General features: G+C 39.7%; 1 protein-coding gene across 2 annotated transcripts in view; it reads left to right on the top strand.

The window, feature by feature from the left end:
- The window catches only part of PLCB1 (phospholipase C beta 1), a 510,832-nt gene that overhangs the window by 283,639 nt on the left and 202,950 nt on the right, over positions 1 to 24,243 (top strand). For both annotated transcript variants that reach the window (XM_081940153.1, XM_081940154.1), the window contains exon 4: positions 16,452 to 16,592. In XM_081940153.1, the coding sequence (XP_081796279.1) occupies positions 16,452 to 16,592 (141 nt within the window). The remainder of the gene's footprint in view (positions 1 to 16,451; positions 16,593 to 24,243) is intronic.

Genomic DNA, 24,243 nt, shown 5'->3' with positions numbered 1-24,243 from the left:
GATACGTGATTTACCATCAGCAAAATACAGATTCCTGGAAGTCATTTGAATTAGAGACAGATTCTATAGCCTCTTCAAGTCAAGGAGAAACTGAGGTTGACAGTATTGTGATTGGGGATTGCAAGTAAAGTCACATTCTGGTAAGATGGTTTTATAAAAATCTAACATAACTAGGACAGCTCTACCTTTGAGTATACTATGCTCCTTCCTTCCACCCACCAGCCCTCCTGTTTGCCACCATAAGCTCCGCCCACCCACCTGGATGTTTCTGTGCATGCGCAAAAGCTTCACGCGATCACACGAGTGTGCGCACGCATGAGCGAACCAGTAGTAAAATAAATTGCAACCCACCCCTGGTTCCTACGTATCTCATCAGAACCAGGAAGAGTGGCATGTTATAGTCATCAGCTGCCAGTTATTTGGTAGGACTGAGGAAGCAATCCTTTGTTGTTGTTGTTGTTGTTGTTGTAGCATCTGTCTTTTGGAACATCATTACCTTGGAGAATAAGTTGGCCTTGACTCTGCCAAACTTTTACAAAGTCCTGAAGAACTCATAGTGTTACTGGGGTTGAATTATCATTTAGAACTTGTGAGATAATTGTATTAATGGCTGTTCAAGTAGAATTTATCTTGGCTGCTGGTTATGCATTTTAGTTTGTTGCTGTTTTTATTTTTAACTGCTATTAGCCAGCCCAAATCATCATGGTGAGATAGGTTACCCTGTCAATTTAATTAGGTAGATATTCTCATGTTATGAAAGAGTGAATCCCATAATGTTAAGTTTCGGCATGCTGCTCCTTATGCTTGTTTTCAGTTAATATCAGTTAATTTAGCTAATTAAATGCTTTTGATTACTTCTTTCAGTATAGCAAGATTTTTTTCCCTCTCAATGTTCACTGAGATCACAAGAAAGATTACTCTTAATTAAACATCTAGAATACTGCATAAAAACACCCAACTGTAGCTTAAATCAAGGATGTAGGGTGAGGTCTGCAATTCCCTTGTGGATGAAATCACAGTAGCTGAACTTAAACTTAAACTTTTAACAAGATATTCCAAAAATACAATATATAATCTAAATATAATTGTAAAATGTACAGTATATATTTCATTTTGGTTTTTTAAATTGAAATGTATCTGTCACATGCACAAACAATATGGTAGCATATTTTAAGAGAAATCAATAATCCACTGTTCACTAACAGATTTCTGAATGAATTCTCCTCCAATCCACATATGCAAGTTACTTTGTATTCATTTGCTCTGTGCAACTTTAAGTGACATCTCAGATTAAGAATGAATTCATGTTTGCATCTGAGCAATTGTTTAAATTCTGGTAAAAGAATGTCTGCTGAATTCACAAAGAAAATTGTAGTAATAACAATAATGAATATTAAATTAATTTCAAGTAATTCCTTTTCTATTTCGCTGAATTAATATTATTTATTTTCCTTGTTTTGTTTTTAATGGTGTAACTGCTGGGATTTTTTGAATGTAACATAAAAAACTCCCAGCAACATGTTTTGAGTGTAGCAGTTTGAAATGCAATAAACAAGTAGTTCTGTTAATATAATTTCCTTACAAATTAGTGAAGATTCTATGCTGCAGTTTCTCATAATTATTCTTTCCTGCAGAATAATTGAATAACCATAATACAGTATGTCTAAAGCCTTCCTGGCACAAATTAATATGCACCATAAAATTCAAATGTATAGACCAGCATGATTTCAGCTTTGCTCATCTAATTATTATAAGCCAGTGATGGCTAACCTTCCGCGTGCCAAAAGCTCACTCACGCACATGTCGGTGTGCGTATGCGTGCTCACACCCATAATACAATGCGCGAATGACCCCCCCCTGCACATGCGTGTGTGACCTCCTCCCATGCCCCATTTTGGGCCTAACAGGCTTCTGTGAAGCCTCCTGAGACTAAAAACGAGACGCAGGGGTGCCACCCCCCATGCATCCCTACAGGTGTTATGTCTGCCTTGTATGCAGCTTTATTCCTCTCTAGCATTCATCTCCATTGTTCAGTGATGCATTTCTCTACCTCTCTAGGATTTACCTCTATCTGCTCCTGTGAGGCACTTCTTGTTTCTGTTGGTTGTATATAGTTATATTCTTGATGGCTTGAATAGTGTTTTAACTGCATTTTGATTAAACACCACGCGCTGCAGAGACCTGAAAATCAGCTAGCCAGCAGGAGGCACCCGCACATGTGCAGTAGAGCTCAGCTGGGGTGACAGCGAACACACCAGCAGAGAGGCCTCCGCGTGCCACCTGTGGGACACTTGCCATAGGTTCACCATCACGATTATAGGCCGTGTAAATCTGGCAAATAGTGTTAACTAGATCGGCTTTGGGGTCATTGTTTCAGAGAGTTTTCCTTACCAGATTCCTCAGTGCCTTCAACAGTGACAGAGCTTCTAATCTACTGCCTTCACTGGAAAAATAGGGATACATTCAGAGATGCATCTGCTTTGAAAATAGCCCGTGTTGAATTGTACATCTCAATGAAACATCAGCATAGGCAATATTTTGTGACATTTCGTATTATATCATTAAGCTGCTTTATGCATGTTTATGAAGTAAAACGTTTTACAAAGTTTGCCAAATTTCAATTCCATGATAATCATAGCTCCTGGATTTGGGGCACACTGTATAAATTGACCCATTTGGGGTTCTTTGGTTCAAAACCTTTTACCCTATGGCGCACCATTTCACCCAGTTAAAGATAATGGAAATCAAGAGTTTTGGTAGTGTATAGATTTACAGTTTTTTTTTAATGATCTACTACACATTCAAACTTTTGGCAAGATTGAATTCTGGGTTATTGTTTTAGAATTTGGGTAAAATAAACATAATTTAATATACTATAAATCTAATTGAATTAGCATGAAGAAATAAAATTATGAAAATAAATTATTGAACAAATCAACTTTGGAGTTAAAATCTCTATTACGTGATCCCATTAAAATTCTGATGAGCAGTTTCAATATCTGCACAGTGCCACAAGAGATATACGGTATATATTATTTATTGCACCATCTGAAGCAATTAATTTGAATACTGTTTTGTAAACCTGTTATGGGTGACTTTAAAAATATGAAAGCAATTTCTTTTGCCCTTAATATGAGATTAAAAAGAAATCTACAGAGTTGTTAGAATTGTTGATGAAGCATCTATATGTTCTGCTTGGATGTATCATCAGCATTTGGAGATTATCAAGACCTTAGGAACAATGGATCTTTTTGTGCACAATGCGTGGCCAAAAACATTATTTGGTACAATCTGGTCAGTTTTTTTATTTTTTGAGAGGTTGTTTTAAATGAGAAATTTCAAAGACTTTGTAAATTTGTAAGTTTTAATGTAACATTATTTTGTAACCAATTGTTCACTGTTCTGTAATTTTAAATAACCAAAATGTTTTAAAATTTAAAACATATTAAGAGTAAAAAAGACAAAGCTTTGTTACTACATCCAGGAGGTATTGATGGGATAATATTTATGCTGCTGAAATGTAAATATTGTATATACATAGGTAGGTAGGGGTATGTGTCCGTCCATGTGTCCTTCAATACTGTGAAAACAGTGAAGTAAATATATCTGCCTATATATTTAGACATATTATATTCTCCATAATACATAGCTAACGGATACATTTGATGCATTACTGTACCATATACTCTTTGCAGTTCTATTTCTTGAATGACCAATTCATTTAAATTTTAAAAACATTATTAAACATAGTTGAATTTAAAAATATAATTACATTTTAGTCAAAGCAAAGTTCTTATTCAACTCCTATCTTAGTAACTACAGGTAGTCCTCAACAATAGAGCTCAAAATTTCTGTTGTTCAGTTAGACTTCTGTTAAGTGAATTTTATCCCATTGTATGACCTTCCTTGCCTCTATTGTTAGGTGAATCACTGAAGTTGATGAGTTAGTAACCTGGTTGTTACGTGAATCTAGCTTTCCCACTGAATTTGCTTGTCAGAAAACACGATCACATGATCTCAGGACATAGCAACGATCATAAATATGAACAGGTGCTAAACCTGAGAATTTTGATTACATGTTTATGGGGATGCTGAAAAGGTCATAAGTGTAAAAATGGTCATGTCACTTTTTTTTGTGCCGTTGTACCCTTGAACAGTCATTAAACAAATTGTTGTAAGTTGAGGTCTACCTGTTCTGAGTATTATCCTAAATCAGTCATCAAGGATTTTTATCTTGCCTTGGTATAGAAAGACACCTGAATGAATGAGACGAGATCCGGCAGAAAGGTCAAGTAGAATTAAACTTATTAAACACACACACACCAGTTGTGTTTTAATATTCAACCCAGAAGTAGTATTAAGCAGGTTCTGACCAGTTCTTGAGAACCGGTAGAGGAAATTTTGAGTAGTTCGAAGAACTGGTAAATACCACATCAGGCTGGCTTCATCCCCATCTATTCTCTGCCTCCCGAGTTCCAGCTGATCGGGAGGGAATGGGGATTTTGCAGTAATCTTCCCCTGGAGTGGGGAGGGAATGGAGATCCTTCCCCTGCCACACCCACCAAGCCACGCCCACAGAACCAGTACTAAGATATTTTGAATCCCACCACTGATTCAACCCTTGAGGCAGGCAATCTTCTATGGGGATTAATGGTGAGGAGATCTTTGGCTGTGGAAAGGAGGCCCTCGCTACATGGACCTCATTAGACATCAGCAACAGAAAAGCAATGAGAGGGTAGTTTTAATTGAGTGCAGTTTCCAATCTTCTCTTCTACAGATCAGATTGCCTGAGACTGGAAGTTTTGGCTGGAGGGGAATAAAGGGAATCATAGTTATTTTTGTAGAAGATGAGAATATTGATGCTAGGGTAAAAGTAGCTACACATTCTAAATGTGCTTTGAATTCGGTCTTTGCCAAACAATGGACTTCATGGCAGAACAAATGCATGCTGAATTTTCTAGTTTCTGTTGTTAATTGGTACACATTGGATCAGCTGACCAATGCAAAGAATATTTTAATAAGTGCTAAGACACATCCTCCAAGGGTTTTCAAATCATTTTGATTCACACTTAAAAAGACTTTTCAATTATATTGTACCAAATCTGCTTTTGATTATAGTGATTAGTGGACCTGGGAAGTTAATTTATAGAAGACAATTGTGTCTACTCTCTACGGTTTCTCTGTTTCTGAGCCGTGATCCAAATTGGATTATTAGCATTGTGTCATATACAGAAAAAATTCACATTACAGGTAATTTCCACACTGGCACATTGAACTGAGCAGTACAGAACTGAAAAAGAAATGTCACATTTGTACAAGATTGTAACTCTTAGTAATGCTGCCTGTTTCCTCCAATTTCACTTATGTGACAAGCATTTTTTAAATTTCATCTTTATTATAGCGTGTATATTGGATGTAAAACTTTGCTTAATTATTTGTCACATTATTTTATAATCTAGCATTACATTTCCTTTCACTCTGAGTGACTTGACCTCTCTTCCTCAATAATGTCTGTTCAAAACACAGCCCCAATCCCATGCTTTGAATCTCCCACTCTGAGAAATGCTTAACCTTATTGAATTTTTCTTGGCTTATCTCAAAGACACGAGTCAGTGCATTGAACTGGTTGGCACAAATGTAGGAGCTATATGGAAAAAAGGATTGTTTTTTTCCCCTTGATAATTAGGTCTGCTTTGCAGTTGGATGCTACTGAATTTGCTTCCACATATATTTTTTTCTACTAATATTTGACTGGCCTTTTTTTATGCCACTTAAAACTAGCTAATATTGTTGCTTTTGAACTGATTGGTTGATACGTTGTTGGTTTGGATTACTGTGTCTTGGCCATTATTCGTTGAATTATTTTAACGGTATTTTATTGTGGCTCTACTCTTTTATATTAAAGGGTAAACCAGAAAATGACTATTGATTCTGTAATTGTAAATAAAGAAATAAAGTCCAAGAAATGCACCCTGGCTGTCGATGCCAGCCTTGAATAAACACACTACGCCACTTTCATACTCCTAGAGTATGTTACGTTATCACTTACCTTATTTCAGGAGATTGGTGGGTGACAGGGATTATTTTGTACAAAAATGCCTGCAGCTTCTGTCATGCTTGGTATCTGCAAATACATCTTTTTGTGCACTAGCGAAGCACTAGCCGTGGACCTTTGTCAGCTGGAGTGATAATGAAATAAATGAGCCAGTCAGCCGCTTAAAATAAAGCAGATGCACGCTACATAAAAAATAAGATTGCTCAAGTAATGGACTTTCAACACCGCTTGGTGCCAGCCCCATGTGGTCTTTGTGACAATGTTGAGGAGACGGTTGAGCAAAATGGTTAGAATCGTCAAGAGGGACGTATCTCAGTAGGATGCCTTAGACAAGCAAATGATTCAGGAAATTAAGGGCATATCAGCAGATTTGTGTTTGGTGTCTTTTTATCTATCTCTAAGGTTTATTCTGCCAAGCAACTGCTTTTATGCAGGCTGTATTTTCTGGTTTTTGTAGAATTACAACACCTATTTTTGCATGGATCCAAATTTCCTTTTATGGATACTCCAAACAAACTACCCTGTGCTATGATATATAGATAGCTAATTATATAACTGGAAAAAAGATAGTGATTGCTCTGTATCGAATCAAGCGCTGTTTTCAAATTATTCTCCTTTCTCAAAAACAAAAACTTTCACACAATATTCTAGTAAGATTGTAATTGCCTTATAATGGTATAACCATTTTCTATGATGGGGTAAGATTTTTTTTTTAAAAAAAAAGCTGTATCAGCAGCTATGCATAATATATATCCATCAACTATAGCTGGAATATACTCTGAAATAATTGAAAACTCATCCTTCTCAGGAGTTTTACAGTATTTTTTTCATAATGGGAATAATATGATACAAATTGATTGAAATCAGTCTCTTTTCCAGACTTACATTACTGAAGGGAAGAAAGATTATACTTTTCAGCCTAATTTAAACATGAATTTAAAAAGTCCAAATATGCTGTAATTGTCCCCAAAGGATGGCCAATATGATTTGGAGACCACCCTAAATCCTATGAGTTGATCCTACTGCTCAGGATGGAATATTCTCATTTTATAGTTTAGTTCCTAACCAAGACAACGCAATAGTTTTTCCCTCATCGAGACTAGAAAAAATGCTTTTTGGGTAAGACAGGAATATTCCTGTATATTTCCAGCTCATTTATGAAGTTATAATTTCTATGGTCTCTGGATACTGCATGCACAGTACATATAATGCACAATTGTGTATCAGATTTTCCTATAGTTTGAAAAGCTGTCATCCTTCTCCCAATGTATGGATCTCAGAAGGCCTAAAATAGCATCTTGTTAAAATAAAAAAATCTATCTGTATTTTATGTTCTTAGAATCCATTGTAAAAAGATAAGTTATGAACGAAACCTAGAGTGAATGGTCACCAAGAATAGGTAGTAATAGAGCCGAGGTGCAGTGGTTAGAGTGCAGCACTGCAGGCTACTTTAGCTGACTGCTAGTGGCAAATTAGCAGTTCAAATCTCACCTGCTCAAGGTAGACTCAGCCCTCCATTCTTCCAAGGTTGGTAAAATGATGACACAGAATGCAATGACTCTGTATATCACTTAGAGAGGACCGTAAAAGCACAATGAAGCAGTATATAAATCTAAGTGCTATTGCCATTGCTAGAAGGTGGTGACAGAGAAGCTCAGAAGGCAAAGCATAAAATGATACCCTCTTCTAATCTGGGCACAAAATGATAATCTTGTTAAAATAAAAATGTATCTGTGTTTTATGTTCTTGTAAAAAGATAAGTTACGAAGCAAACCTGAATGGTCACCAAGAATAAGTAGTAGGTAGTGGCAGAGAAGCTCAGGAGGAAAAACATAAAATGATACCCACTTCTATTGTGGGCACAAAATAGTCCAGCTGGATTGGCAATTGAATTTTACTTGATCAAAGGTAATACAGCAATGTTTTGTTTCATATTGTCAAGTCAGAGTAATTTATAGTTTTAAGACAATCATATGACATACACATTCCTCTCCTCTAAGATTAGTGAACAGTCAAATCATTCTTCCTGGCATGATAAAATGTGTTTAAGTTGTTTGTTGTGTTGTGCTGCCCAGAACGGAACTTTAGTTGTGACAGTGACATTGTGTCAGGTGCTTTCTCCTCCCATCTCTTCTTTGTCATGTATTAGATCTTTTGTGCAGATTTCAACATAATTACATTCATCGAATTGAATGTATCAAATTATATATCTGTGTGTTGCTTCTACCCAATCCCATGTATAACAACTGCATGCACAAAAGTATATTCATGAGTGATAATGTTGTGCATATTTTTCGGTGTGGGTTGTTAATGATACGGTATCTATAGGATCATCTTCAAGAGTGGTTTTGCCCCTATTTGACACTTTGCATTTTCTGGTTGGAAAATGCTAAAGCACTCAAGTAGAAGTCAAGTGAAACAAGCATTGTAAGAATCATAAACTTAATAATTTCTAAATAATTGAGAAGAAATGCTGTGCAGAAGTCTGCTGTTACTTTGCTCTCTTTGCCCCTTTAAAAAAAAACTTAATACCAACATTTTGTCAAGGTTAATAGCAAAGGGTATTTCATTGCATTTGAAAGAAATCTTTCCCTGGCTTACTGACAACAAATGTATGTAAAAATAAATCACTGCTTGAGCTTTTAATAAACTGGCCCTTCGCTTTGCTTCTTATCTTGTCAGATCAAGGCAATTGGTTTATTAATCATCACAGCTGACACCGAATAAGGCTGACTTCGGCCAACGGTCAGGGTATTTCATAACTTCAGAAGATTATATGGGACAAGTTGAGGGCAGCTCAGTGTTCAAAAAAACTGTTTTGCAAATCACAAAAGTTATGATTTCTCCTAGAATTGTGGCTCCTACGGTTGTTGGACACAATATGTATTCCTTTTACTATTGAAACAGTGGTTATTTCAGATGAAGTTTTAGGGCAATCAAACTCTTGGTTACCAGGAAGAGAAGTAGCTGGTTAGTTTGCTTACAAACTTGTGTGCAGTCCTGCCAAACTGATTTATATGCTAAAAACAATGAAGCTGCAAATTAAATACGAAATGGATCGCAATCCATCTCTAAAGCCAACCGTCAAAATAATGGCAATACTAATTATTGATGAAAAGGCCATTTTAAAAGGGCAACTCAAATTAATCAGATGAAAGTAAATGCAGGCAACCAGTTTTAAAAGTTGTTTAAAACTGTACATTGGGGATACTAAATAAACTTCCCATGAAAGGGAGCTCCAGAATGATAATGGTCCTACTGCTGAGGCTATATGGTTTCCACCAAACAACCTCTAAGGCAAGATTAATTTGAAGCAATTAAGTTATAGGCTAGATGAACTTTATAAATTACATTGGAGAAATGTTTGAGAAGTATACTTTATAATTCCACTTTATTATCTTCTAATTAGAGCCCATTATGATCTCTCAGAAAAGTCTGGGGGATGCTTGAAGATGCTGTAAATTACCTAAGGGGAAATAGAGAAAAGATCAAATGCTGTAGGGCAATGTATGAGATGACCAGGCTGAGCCTGAGGGAGGAGTCAAATACCTCGTAAGTCATGAGTCCCCGCACAACCAAAAGAGATATTAGCTCAGCCCATTGAATACCTTCTTATTTCCCTTGACCTGTAGTAGTTCAGATCTTTCTGGAGAGCTTAAGCTTGCAATAAATCTTTAGATCCATTTGAACGGCCTGAATCTCCTGGTTTCCACAGTCTTGACAAATGTTTCCCCATCTTTAAAAAAGAGGAAGAAAAGAGGGTTCAGTGAACCACAGAACAGTCAATGTAACCCTAGGAAAAGACTAAAGGAGTTAATAAAAGTGTCTTTCTGAAGCCAGCTTGAAAAAAAAAATACAGTAATTACAAGAACCCAGCATGGATTTCCCAAGAAAAAATCTTACCTAACAGTATCTTGCTTTTTCTAAAATCACAATTGTGAAAATGCTGTAAACATTTAACAAATGCCATGTGATTTTTCTGATTTGGAAGCTTCTAAAATGTAGGCTGCGGTGCATAAAAAGGAAGAAAACACCCAGCCAGCTCAAATCGCATTCAAAAGAGAATTCTTCAACAATCCCTCATGAAAGTGGAGAGGGGACCTAGAAACATCAAACCTAGCTCTGATAATTCAGATTTGCAAATGACACAAAATTGGATGTGATAATCAAATATTGTTTATGTCTTTAATATTCATTACCATAGTAGATTAGAGGCATGAATTGAAAATAATTGATTGAAAATTAGCATAAAATAACTGCACTTGGAAAACAGAAGTCAAATGTGCTGGTATAATATGGGTGGGTGGGTACTTAGCTTGATAATAACAGTGTGAAAGATACTGGAAAGGTGATTACTTATAACAATTACTCTATAATGTAATGAGGCTGGCTGCAGAAGTATAAATCCAATTTTAATTTGCATCAATAGAAGTATACTTTATAATTCCCCTTTATTATCCGATAATCAGAGCCCATTATAAGTATTAATACATTTTTTTTCAGTGATGTCTGGGCGGTGGTGGAGGAAGCGCACACTGAGGGGTTTTTTAATTAATTGTTTTTTAAAAGTTGTAAGGGGTTCCAGGGGTGGGGGGGGAAGTCAGGAGGGATGGGAGAGCCAGGCACCTAGGTGTGGTCGAGGGGGGAGGGAGCGGAGTGGGGGAGGAGAGGGAAGATAGCATTCCTGTGCAGGGCTCCTTGATACCAACGGTCGTGGGGAGGGGCAGGTGCGAGGACAGATCAAGAGCGCGTAGTCGGTTGGGAGACCGGGGTTTTTGGTCATTCCCGGTCGTTCGTACCAACCCCTGCAAACTAGGTGGTCAGGTTCTACAGACCCAAGGCCTGAGACTGATGTTATGCAACGCGAGGTCCGTTGTCAATAAGGCCCCCCTCATCCACGATCTAATTTTGGAGGGGGTGCCGGACCTCGCAGGAATAACCGAGACCTGGTTGGGCCACGAGGGTGGTTTACCCCTCGTGGAAATGTGCCCGCCAGGTTATCGAGCATTTCACCAGCCTCGGGCCCAGGGAAGGGGCGGTGGGGTAGCAGTGATTATCCGGGAAGACTTAGAGCCGAGAGAGTTCACTGTGCCACAGACATCCGGGTGTGAGTCCCTTGTCGTGAGATGGGGCCCAGGGAGGCAGTTGGGCCTGCTGATAGTATACCTGGCTCCTCACTATACGTCAGCGGCCCTGCCTGAACTCCTCGAGCTGATCTCATCTGTGGCGGTTGAGACCCCCAAACTGTTAGTGATGGGGGATTTTAATCTGCCGTCGATGGGAGAAGCGTCTGAGGGGGTTCGGGAGTTCATGGCTTCCATGACAGCCATGGACCTGACCCAGTTAATTCAGGGCCCTACTCACGAGGGAGGCCACACGCTGGACCTTGTCTTTGTCTCTGGCCAATGGACGAGTGATCTGGGAATAGGGGATCTAGCTATTATTCCCCTGTCATGGTCGGATCACTCACTTCTCCGGCTTGACTTCCCTGGTGCTACCCCCCACCGCGAGGAGGCGGAACCGGAAGGCATTAGATGGTTCCGCCCCAAGCGCCTGATGGAACCAGATAGGTTCCAGACGGAGCTTGGGCCACCTCCTGTGGATCTGACCCGCCCTCGAGTAGAGGACCTGGTAGACGCATGGAACAGTGCGACTACCGGGGCCCTAGATCGGGTGGCGCCTTTGCGGCCTCTCCTGCGGCGACGAACCACCCTGGCCCCTTGGTTCACTGAGGAGCTAAGGGTGATGAAACGCCACAAGAGACGCCTAGAGAGTCGTTGGAGATCCTCCCGTTCCGAATTTGACCGAGCACAGGCACGAGCCTATTTGAGGACGTACCTTGTGGCACTAAGAGCGGCCAAACGTCAATATTGTGCCGCTCTTATTGCGTCCGCAGATAACCACCCTGCCGCCCTGTTTCGGGTGACTCGCTCCCTCTTGTTTGAGAGACCGCGGGAAGCCCCTTTACAGGGCAGAGCAGAGGAGTTTGGGAAATATCTACAGGACAAAGTCGCTCAAATCCGGATGGGATGGGCCCCTTTCAGTGGTCCAGTAGAGACGCCCGTGGCGAGTCTTGAGGGACCGCTTTGGGAGGAGTTTGACTCGGTTGCCATCGAGGATTTGGACAGGTTGCGTGGACATCTGCGACCCACCACATGTTTATTGGACCCGTGTCCCTCCTGGCTTGTACTGGCATCCTGGGAGGTTACGCGCGACTGGCTCCTGGGCCTAGTGAACGCCTCGTTGGGTGAGGGATCTCTACCGGCCGCCTTGAAAGAGGCGGTGGTGAGGCCCCTGCTCAAGAAGCCTTCCCTGGACCCAACGGACCTAGCCAATTATCGTCCTGTCTCCAACCTTCCTTTCTTAGCGAAGGTTGTAGAGAATGTGGTGGTACAGCAGTTCCCACGTCACCTGGAGGAAAATGATTATCTAGACCCGCGCCAGTCCGGCTTCCGACCCGGGCACAGCACGGAGACGGCCTTGGTCGCATTGGTTGATGATCTCTGGAGGGCCAGAGATAGGGGTTGTTCCTCTATCCTGGTCCTATTAGATCTCTCGGCGGCGTTCGATACCATCGACCATGGTATCCTGTTGCACCGGCTAGAGGGGCTGGGAGTCAGGGGCACCGTTTTACGGTGGTTTGGCTCCTACCTCTCTGACCGGACGCAACGTGTGTTGGCAGGGGAGCAGAGTTCGACCCGGAGGTCACTCACATGTGGAGTGCCACAGGGATCGGTGCTCTCGCCTCTCCTGTTCAACACATACATGAAACCGCTGGGCGAGATCATCCGTGGCTTTGGGGTGGGATATCATCTGTATGCTGATGATACTCAGCTATACATTTCCACCCCGAACCACCCCAATGAGGCCGTCGAAATGATGTCCCGGTGTTTGGAGGCCGTACGGGTCTGGATGGATGGCAACCGACCAAAACTCAACCCTTCCAAGACGGAGTGGCTGTGGCTTCTGGCCCCCCGGTTCAACCAGGTGCTTCCATCTCTGGCCATTGGGGGCGTGCAACTAGCCCCCATGGAACAGGTGCACAATTTGGGAGTCCTCCTAGATGCCCGGCTGTCCATGGATGACCATGTAACAGCCGTGGCTAGGGGGGCGTTCCATCAGGTCTGCCTGATGCGCCAATTGCGCCCCTTATTGGACCGGGATGCCCTACGCACAGTCACCCATGCGCTAGTGACGTCTCGCCTGGACTACTGCAATGCTCTCTACATGGGGCTTCCCTTGAGATGCACTCGGAGACTACAGTTGGTCCAGAACGCGGCCGCGCGGGTGATTATGGGGAGGTCTAGATACTCCCCTGTAACACCTCTCCTGCGCGAGCTGCACTGGCTTCCTGTGGTCTACCGAGTGCGTTTCAAGGTTTTGATTATGATCTTTAAAGCGCTTCATGGCATAGGACCTAGTTACATGCAGGATCGCATCCTGCCCCACACATCCCTACGACCAATTCGCTCACACAGAGAGGGACTTCTCCGGGTGCCGTCCGCCAAACAGTGTCGGGGGGCGACATCCAGGAGCAGAGCCTTCTCTGTGATGGGCCCAGCCCTGTGGAATGACCTCCCCCGTGACATCAGGATTATTTCCGATCTCCGCTCCTTCCGTGTACAGTTGAAGACCCACCTCTTTCAATCATCCGGCCTGGCTCAACCGTAATCTTTTCATATTCCTCCTGACTGTCTTTTTTAAATTTTAAATTTTTATTGTATATTGGATTTTTTATTTGTTAATGGTTTTAATTTGTCTTAATGTTTTAATCTATTACCTCCTCCGTGCATGTATGTCTTTGTATATATGTATGTTTATATATGTCTTGGTGTACGCCGCCCCGAGTCCTGCCCGGAAAGGGAGCGGCTAATAAATCCAAATTTATTATTATTATTATTCTAGAAGATGCTATACATTTCTAATGGGGAAATAAACTGAAGGAGGATTAAGATGGGCCCCTTCATCCACTTCAAATGATGTCACGCAGAAGAAAGCTAAGACCTGTTCTCTGTCATTTGAGATACAGCGATAAATTCCCAGAGTGATAAATATTCAGAAAATGGTTTTATAAACAACCACCGGGAGCTTCTTTGTTGTCGGTGAAGAGACTGCTGGTTCACAAAAAGGCATTAAAAACAAATATGAGGGCAGTAGGGTTTCTCAGTGGGTTTTCAGATCTATGGAACCTGCATAAGAACTAATTCAATTGCTGGAAGTCTTGTAAATTCTTAGCTTTTTTGTTAAAAAAAAATACCTTGCTTCACAGACTCTCAGGAAATTGTGCTTGGAAAAGAAATAACTTTTGGTATTAGGCAGAGACTTAATACTAAAGTATAGAACAGGGAATAATGGATTTAAATTGCAAGAAAGCAGGTTGTGATTGCATTTTAGAAAAATCTTCCATTAGCAGTTTAATAATGGGACTATTTTCTAAATGGTCCAGGTTTTGGTTGTTTATTCACTTCTCTCATTCCTACCGTGAATCATCCAGGTCAATTAACAGAATACATTTTTCTCCTAAATCATATGCAGCCAGAATACTGCAGTTTTTTGTAGCAAATCTCACTGAAAATTCTTCATAATTAACATTCACTGGTGTGTAACATGCAGCCACCACCAACAATAAACTATTTCCAAATGTATCTTCTACAACAGGGGTGTCCAAACTTGGCAACTTTAAGACTTGTGGACTTCAACTCCCAGAATTCCCCAGCCAGCAGAGCTTGTGGACTTCAACTCCCAGAATTCCCCAGCCAGCAGAGCTGAAGTCCACAAGTCTTAAAGTTGCCAAGTTTGGACACCCCTGTTCTACAACAAGGGTGTCAAACTGGTGGCCTGCAGGCTGGATGCGTCACGCGGAGGCCATGCCCACCCCAGCTCCACAAAGGGAAAAATGTTGTGAAATGTCACGTGACAGCAACGTGATGCTGTAAGTTTGACACCCGCGTTCTACAACAATCTAGATACCATTAGTTCATGACGTGAGACCCTTCTCACCCATAATTAAATCTAAACGTTCAGCACTACATGTGTTCTCATGCTGCATTTTACAAAATCAGGCCATCTTTATTCAAAGTTCTTACATCTCTTCCTCTCTGTCTTGGTTTCGCAAGTAGGCAGAATCCTTTTCTTCATTTCAGTTCATTTTATTTCCATATTCTACTCTTAACATTCCAAGACATCATCTGTCGTGCTGTAACCATGAATAATGGAATATGCCTTTTGGCAACTGAGGTTCATATGATGAAGACAGAGAAAACCATTGACCCAAATGAAACCATTTCTTGTTGATGGTGAGGGTCAGTTCTGGCACATTATGGCCAGTACACCACACGTGCAACAGAACCCAATTTTAGCACAAGAATATTCACACTGTTCAATACAGTCTAGAATCTCTAACCTAAAGACACTGCAAGCTATACTGCTTCCTGCATTCCACAACTAGGAAATATATGTGCTCAAGACATAGCTTATTCATTTTTTTAATAAACAATTTTATTTGTTTTTGAACAAGGACAAACAAACATAAAAATAAAAAACCCATCTTCCATTACAAATTGTAGAAAGTGTGTCAGCTGGTTACAGTATTTCCATGCCTCTCTTCCATAGTCACCACCTGCTTTTCATATCAAATCACATATTTTAAATTCACCTATATTCATGTATATCACGATTATTATATCTCAACCTTAATTTGACTATAATTGTTTTTATGTCCTTTTATATATAATATTCAAAATCTAGAATAGGATTATGTGATAACATTCCATTAAATCATCCTAAAACCATCCAATCACAATACATCTTTATAACATATTCTAGATAAAGCTTTTAGACCTCCTCTCATAATCTCCATATATTGTTTATATAAAATGTCATGTTATCAAACTAATATACCTATATATTTTGTTATCATTATTAATCATTATTTAACTACAGCTATTGTCACTTCATTTTATACATACTACTAGTAAACTAAATTTAGCTTAGTTTTTATTATACATTTTCATTGCATCAAGCTGTATCTTTCCAGTAATAGTGTGGTCTTATATCTCTTGCCATTTGTAGCATTAATGTTCTAGTTACTTTCTTAATAAATCTTGTATAAACCTCCCTTGGCAACATGCTGTTCCTTTCGTATCTCACAAAACCTTGAAACCCAACATCTGCCCTTTCCATCAGCTTATCTTTGGTTATCACTAGTGCTTCTATCAAGATATAGCTTATTCTGAGTTTTATTATTATTCAGGGTATTCTGACTTAGAAAAAGAATGAAAGCATCCCATATGGGATGGTTTCATCTTGAAATGTAGCTGCTTAAAACCCTTAGCTTTATTTTGAAATTGAATTTCAGAAAGTAAACTTTAATATTTTGTTGTCTTTTTACTTCCAGGATCCAAAACTACGCGAACACCTGGATGTAGGAAATGCAGGAGGACGACTGGAAAATCGAATGCTTACAATTGTGCATGGCCCTGACCTGGTTAATATATCTTACTTGAATTTAGTGGCCACTCAGGAAGAAATAGCAAAGGTAATGCAATTCAGATTTTTTTTCTTAAAGCTGAAAATATTTATTAATATTTGTTTTTAAATTGAATGTGATTGCAGCTAGAAATTATATGGATACAGTTTGGGGTCTGTTGGTATTTCTCTAGTGATATTTAAAAAAAACAAAATGTTTCAAGAACATAACATGGGTCTTAGCAATTTTCTTTCTAAATATGTGTTGTGCAAACTTTTGTGTTCCCAAGCCTCTTCTCGGTAGTTTTATTTAGTAAAAAAAACATTTTATTTGTTCACAGACATCTTTTATATCACTACGAAGCTATGTTTTTTAAGGAACTGACCAGTTCACACCAGGTGTATAACATTTGGGGCACCATAATTGACAGATAGATGTCCTTCAATTGGCCTTGTTGTTCAGCTGTCTCATCCAATAGGCTTTTAAAAAAGCTTATTGTTCTTGTTGGCAGTTGTTTTTTCTTTTATTATACTCTGTTGTAAATAATGAGGCTTGGATAGGCAGAAGAACTTCGAAATCACTTTGAGGAAATGATTAAAGGCGTTCTTATATTTAACTTCTGGAAGTTTGTGTCTCGATAATTGACTATGGAGAATAATTAGTTCTTGGGATTTCCACTTGCTGTTTGGTTGAGACAGTTCTGTTCTTTTTCTAAGGACTTTTTCTGAAGTAAAATTAATGGAAACTTTAACAATGAATGGCACCAAACAGTATTTTTTTAGAACCAAGTTTGATGCACTTTTCTGCCTTTGAAAAAAAAATGAACTGACTGTTACACTTAAATCAGTTTGAAGATTCCATTTTTGTTATTTCTGAAAATGTGTGACTTGATTTTCTTTTAGTTCGGCTTAGCTTTATTTACTGCTTTAAATCAGCTGTTGACAGGCTACCAATTCAAAAGAAGAGAATGAATGGAGAATATAAGACAGTAAGTTAAATAGTTAAAAACATTTCAGACTTCATGAGGATAAAACCTGACTACCTTTCTATATATTTCAGTAACATCAACCAAACCTGGGTGATCTCCCCCCCTCCCCCTGCATTATATTAGCTGGAATAGACAGTTTATTTGTGAGGAAGCTGATCAGCCTGAGTGCTGTGTAAGATAGGCAGCACAATAAGGTCTACAGACTTGAGAGAGGTATCCTTTCTCTTGGGCTGGAAGGTTGTTGTTCTATCTTCTACTAATATGGATACTAAAGTATTCAACATTTCCAGGAGGAAAGTTTTTCAGTGCAGACCTCATGGGATATTGATTAAATATAAAGCTGGAATTAATTGTCTTCCACCCAGACTACCCCTATAATTTTATTAATTAATTAAAGAACACCAGTCAATAACTTCTTCCAATTTTGAAGAGAGAATGGATCAGGTGGTCACTATTGCAGTGTGTCAATTTCTTTGAGATTATAGATGAACATGAATCATAGATGCAGGATTGCATGAATTATGATAAACCTCATAGAAAAATGATGGAATTAACAACTTAAATGGAAGTTCAATAAGATTTGATTAGAACTAGAATAAGCTCTCTAATTGTTTCTATTTTGGCATTTTCCACACTAATCTAGTTAATTTTTCCCTTGGGTCAACAATTTATTTATTAGGAAACAGCACTTTCAAAATACTGTAATAAGTATTCTTTGATCTTAGAGGAGTAATATATTGATGTTAATTTCCACATACATATATTTGTGTGAAATGTATGTATATACTTTATACAAATCTTTCATACACCATTTCATGAGGTAAAGGAACAAAAAATTGGGATTACGCTTCCAGAAGGTTTTATGATCAGCCCAGGAGAATTATGGCAGGATAGTTCCATTTGTAGTTCAGATATTAGGATTTGGAAGTGGTCAAGAGTTATGTGAGTGTTTGTTTGTTTGTTTATATCCTACCTTTATTATTTTCACAAATAACCAAGGTGGGGAACATTCTGACATACCTTCTCCCATTCAACAGCAATCCTGTGAGGTGGATTGGGCTGACAGAGTGATTAGCTCAAGGTCACCCAGCTGGCTTTCGTGGCTTCAGTTCAGTTTCCTGGTTTCTAGCCTTGTGCCCTAATCACTAGAGCCAATATGCCATGCTAGAAGTTAATATTGTACCTTGGTATATATGAAGAATTGCAAGTTTTGGTACCAAATTTGAGAATATATATACTGGAGAATCTTGAATATTATATTTAGTTAGCACTTTAAATTCCAACTGGGATCTTTAGAGGGTAGCCTTGATTTGAAACTACTGATACATATTTGTTATGTAAATTCATCAAAACATTTTACAAAATTTCCCATAAGATTATAATATGTGCTACTTTAACTACCGGTAGCATTGTATCTACCTAATACAGTGATGGCTAACCTTATTGTCGCGTGCCAAATGTGTGCGCACACCCATAATGCAATGCGTGTGTGACACCACCACCCCCGTGTGCCCCACCCCCTGCGCATACATGCGCAAACCCCCTGCGTTCACCCTGTGCATGCGTGCATGACCCCCCACGCTCTCTCCTCCCCCACACATGCACACATGACCCCTGCACGTGACCCCTCTCCCCACGTATGCATGTGTGATCACCGCTCTTGCATGTGCGACCCCCCCAGGGGGCCTGCGTATGCGTGGCAGACACCTGAAAACCAACTGGCTGGCAGGAGGCATGCACACATACGCGGTGGAGCTGAGAGGGCTCTGCATGCCATCACAGACCTAATAGAAGCACAAGTCAATCCACATTTTACTGTTTTGTAATATTAGAATCTTATGGGAAACTTTGTAAAATGTTTTGGTGAATTTGAGGAACATTGTGTTCACCATATTTTTTAGTCAATTCAACTATCAGATTATTATATTTGTGTAATGGCATAGCCAACAATCTAATTATAGCATTCCATCTGAAAGGAAACTTAATTTTGTTTCTTACATCTTATCCTTCAGATGTATGATGAAAAAGATTTTGGTCCTCTGAGTTCATAAAGTTCTTGAAACCCCTCATTGATTTTACAGGTGTTTAATTGTTGCAAAGCTTATTTCTTGCTTCGTATTTGGATTGCTCTCTGTTTTTCTTTCTCTTTTATATTTCACACTGTTAATTGACTAGTGGACTGTCCCACACACTCCATGCATAGAGATATTGTGGGGTGTCACAAAATTGGGTGTCGCTGTTGAGTTCCTAATGCTTTTTAGGCATCCAGTTTCTAACTTTGTCATGACTTTTCAAGATTTATGAAACAAAATACCGCATACAAGCTCTTTCTTTCTTTTTTGTCTTTATATTTAACGTGCCTAAAAACTACTAGTTTCTCTCAACTGTTGATTTTTAAAGTTTGATAATTAAGCAAGTCAGTCAGTTCTATAAATTGAGCTACGTCTCTTTCTCCCTCCTCTATCTGCTATGACAGGAGGTTTATTTTGCAGTAAATTACTTTATGATTTAACTACTATATAGTTCAGAGATTAACTATCTTGTCTGCTGGCAATAACCCAATTTCTGCCAAAATGACAGTGTGGTTTATCTAAACATGAAGTTGTTACTAAATTCTCCAAAGAGCTAATCAAGACCTTCAGTTAAATTTAGCCGGCAACCTCATATGGCTAGCAACATTTGGGTCTCTGTTCTGGTGCCCTCAGTTCCTCTTTTTCCTTTGGATATTTGCTTCAAGCTGTCATCATTCTTGCTGATTCCCCCCCCCCTTTTTTTTTGCTAGTTTTGAACACCCCTGGAATTTAAATACTTTAAGCAGTCCAGGATTGCTTAATTCCATATTTGCTTGCTAGCCATATATTCTTTTTTCCCCCTTTTCCTTCTTCCAACTTTACCACATGTCATTGTCAGCTTCTATGCCTATTTCCATTTTCCCATTCCATGAGTGAAACCTCTTATCTGTTACTTTCCCCAACCAAGGTTATCAGTCACAAGTACAGTTTATATCCCTTTGTGACAGGATGGCAGATGAGGTTTACCTTCTCCAGTCCATCACAAAGCCCTTCAGGAGATTCCTCAAGCTTCTATCACTATCAAGCTCACTCGCCCCTCTCACTATTTAATGGCATTTCTGGTTGTTTTTTATAAGACTGAAAAGCAGGTTTTGTCACTTCAGTGACTCCAGTGCATCCGAATTACATCTTTGCTGCTGTCTAAAAATGATTTTTTTCCCAAAACAATTTCAGGGTCTATTCGCAAAATGGCTGCTTGCTTCTGATTTGTAAGAGGCCTTTGGAAGTGGCTACACAGTAGTTTTCAGGTATTGTGTCAATTGTATCAGAGGTGGGTTTTGGCCGGTTCACCCTGGATTGGGCGAACCAGTAGTGGTGGTGGTGGAAGGCTCCGCCTACCCACCCAGATGCTTCTGTGCAAGCGTGCAAGAGCGCGCGCGCACATGAGCGAATCAGTAGTAAAATAAATTGAAACCCACCACTAAATTGTATGCTGATAAACCCAAGTCTATTTCACTTCTACATCTGAACCAGGAAAGGTTATACCCGTTCTTGCATTCTAGTGCTTGCATGCGTTGGATCAATCAGCCATTGTGATGACTTCAATGTTCATGATTAGATTACTTTAATAATGCTATAATATATTATTCTATGTTACGGACATTTCAGCTGTACAAATTATGATGGTGGACTGTTGTGGCCCAGCAGGAGCCGTTGGAGCTGCCACCAGACTCCGAGCGCGAGGGTCCCTATGAGTCGGCTCTGGAGGACCCTGGGCAGGGTTCTGACTCTGAGCAGGGATCGGAGAGTCTGGTCGGCCACCAGGAGGCGCCTGAGGCATGGAGCAGCGGTGAGAGCCAAAGGAGGGGTGCTCCGGATGCCATGCCTTGGAGCTGTGGGGAGGAGTCACGGGACAGTGACTCAGACATAAGCAGGGAGTTCTTAGATGCCTGTTATCGCCGCACCCACAGGCGCAAGGAGCAAGGGCGCAGTTACCGGCAGTAATTGCTCTCAGCTGATGATAAGTAGACTCCCCTTCAATCTATAAAAGGATTGATTGAGCATATGCCCTTTGCAGAAGTCAACAAAGGAACTATTCGGAAAGTTCTGTCTTGGAAGCTTAGCATGCTGGACAGCTGCTATCGTGTCTCTGTGTCGGAGGGTTCTGAGAGTCTTGTTGTGGTGGATTGCTGCCAAGGATCTGTCTGTCTGTGCAATAAATCCTGTTGAAGTAGTTTTGGTCCGGAGTGTGTTCTGTGTTGGCGAGGGAAGAAGGGGGGTCTGAACAGTGGACTATAACGCTTACACAGATACATATATTTCTGATTAGGGCATTGGATTGGCTGTCAGTTAACAATTCAGGATTTAGTGGATAACATATAAATTCCTAAACTCAAAGCAAGGTTTCTCTTTCGTTCTGGGCGATTGCTACAATAACAAAAATAGCACTATAATTGCTTAAGCTTGGGTTAGACTTCTGCGTCATTGCACATCAGGGAACGTATGCATCTGTTGTTCTGAGAGAGTTGCATAGCTGTTGCCTTTATACTTTTGCCAATGTTAAACCTCGTTGGAATGTGCTTCTTCCATCCACTTCTCAACAGAAAATCAGATCCACCAATCAGCATGCAGGACATGGATCTCCACACAATGCATAATTGAGATTTGGGAGGTATGTGCAGCAGCCCATCTGCCGCCATTTGCAACTTACGCATATCCATCAACTCATTCACAACATAGGTATGCATCGATGCCTACACACAGTTGCAGGCAAGTCTAAATCAAGTTTTACTGAAAGGGTTATCTACTCTACCTGACAAGAGTTACTCCAAGTGATAGGGAACTTGTGGTCCTCCAGATGTTGTTGGTCTACAATTCCTAGCACCCTCAAACATCTGGGAGGTTCATGTCGACCTTTTGCCTAAAACGCTTTTTCATAGAAATGTCTAGTGTGTGTTGTGAGTTCAAGCCTAGGTAGAGACAGATGTAGGGTCTCCTGCTTGGGCAAGGGGGTTGGACTAGATGACCTACAAGGTCCCTTGCAACTCTGTTAATCTGTTCTGCTTTTCTGCAATGCATTTTTCCATCCCTAAACTACAGGTCTTCCCTCCCCTCCCCTCCAGCAAAACCAAACAAGTGAGAAAAAATAACTTTCACCAATCGGTTCCAATTTGGGTGAAGTGCCTCGGAGAACATGGATCATTTAGGAGGCTGTCTTTTTCTATGAAAAAATATTTTCATCTATATTGAGGCAGGTGTCTTCAAGGATAAAGTATGATGCACATCGTGAATGAGAGAAATGTATTCATGAAGTAGCAAACCTTGAAATCCATTGGCTCAGAGGGGCATTAAACTACATAATTTGTTGGTAGAGTTAATAGGAACAGCATAATCTGAATTATAGCATACAAACAGAGCGCAAGAAGGGACAAAAAATGAGTGAGTATGCAGCTCTATTATGTTTGAAATGCGTTGTTTGGGAATCAAATTGGTTTATTCTTAGGCCAAACGGTTTGTTTTCTTTCTATAAATAAATCGGATGGAATTAAAGAACTCAATTAAAAAGATTTGTTTTACGTCTTCAGTTCCCAAACGTTCTGATATTTTTCTTGATTCAAACCTCTTTTCTCTCAGTTTTTCCGAGTTCAAAAACTTGCGTATCTTGAGAAAAAATATCTTTAGTGTGCTTAGGAGAAAATGCATAGTAAAATGTAAGCATTTAATTAGTACATATTGTGGATAATAAAATGGTGGATAATAAAAATGCAAATTACCTTGGAAATAGGACAGAATATATTTGTGAGTAGAAATGTGTTGGAGTTATAGGAACAGGAAATAGGATGATTCACCAACCTTTTGGGTTGGTGGATATATTTTGAGAACAGGCGGTAGGCATTCTTAGAGAATGGATACCCTATGACCAGTTTGCCAAACATATTGGTTGTAGCTTCCTAAAGATCCCTCAGTTTCCTTTTATTATTCTGGGGGCAGATTGGCACATTTCCCAAGAAAGTGCTAAACTGCCGCCACATAATATCAATTTTTTATTTTCTTAGGGTTCCTTTATATGTTTAAATTGCTTTCAGGTGATATATGGGTAAATAGAGCTTCCTTCGCTTTCCATTCCCACTTTTTCTGCATGTGATGATATTGGAAGTGCCTGATAGCAATTTGCAGTAAATTACTGTTTATATAGCACTGTTTACTACTCTTCCACCAAACTAAAACCTCCTGGTTTGGCTTTCAAACTTTTTTCAGCAAACTTTCCTGATCCTTCCTCCATTATTTCTTTGGCCTTTGGCTGTAAGACAAAACCTAGGAGTAGCTAGGTGCCTATCTGACTGCCCTTAACTTGCTAATTCTTTGCCCTGATATTGAAACTGGCCTCCAGTATGTCATATATATCTACTGCTCAGCTGAATTAGAAAGTTTTAAAAAAAGGTTAAGAAAATGGAATAGAATGTTAGCCTGAATGCTGCTTAAAGGCGAAGATAGGAAAGTGGTAAACAGATTTTGTTGTCTTGGGCTTAGTAATAGAGGCTCTCAACAGTATAATAGAGAAGAAAAGAGGTTATTAATTCTAGGAATGAAGGCAATGACAGCTTAAACGAGAACAAGGGAGGAGAGGGATTAAAGAAGACAATAGTTAACTTGATGGCCTCTCCATTGATAAAGTAAGGGAATAAAACTTGGAGAGAAAGAAGGCACTTTCAAACTATAG

Source organism: Natrix helvetica (genome assembly GCF_964273705.1).
Source record: "Natrix helvetica genome assembly, chromosome: 2".
NCBI classification, from domain to species: domain Eukaryota; kingdom Metazoa; phylum Chordata; class Lepidosauria; order Squamata; family Natricidae; genus Natrix; species Natrix helvetica.
This window is presented reverse-complemented; position numbering and strand designations above follow the sequence as displayed.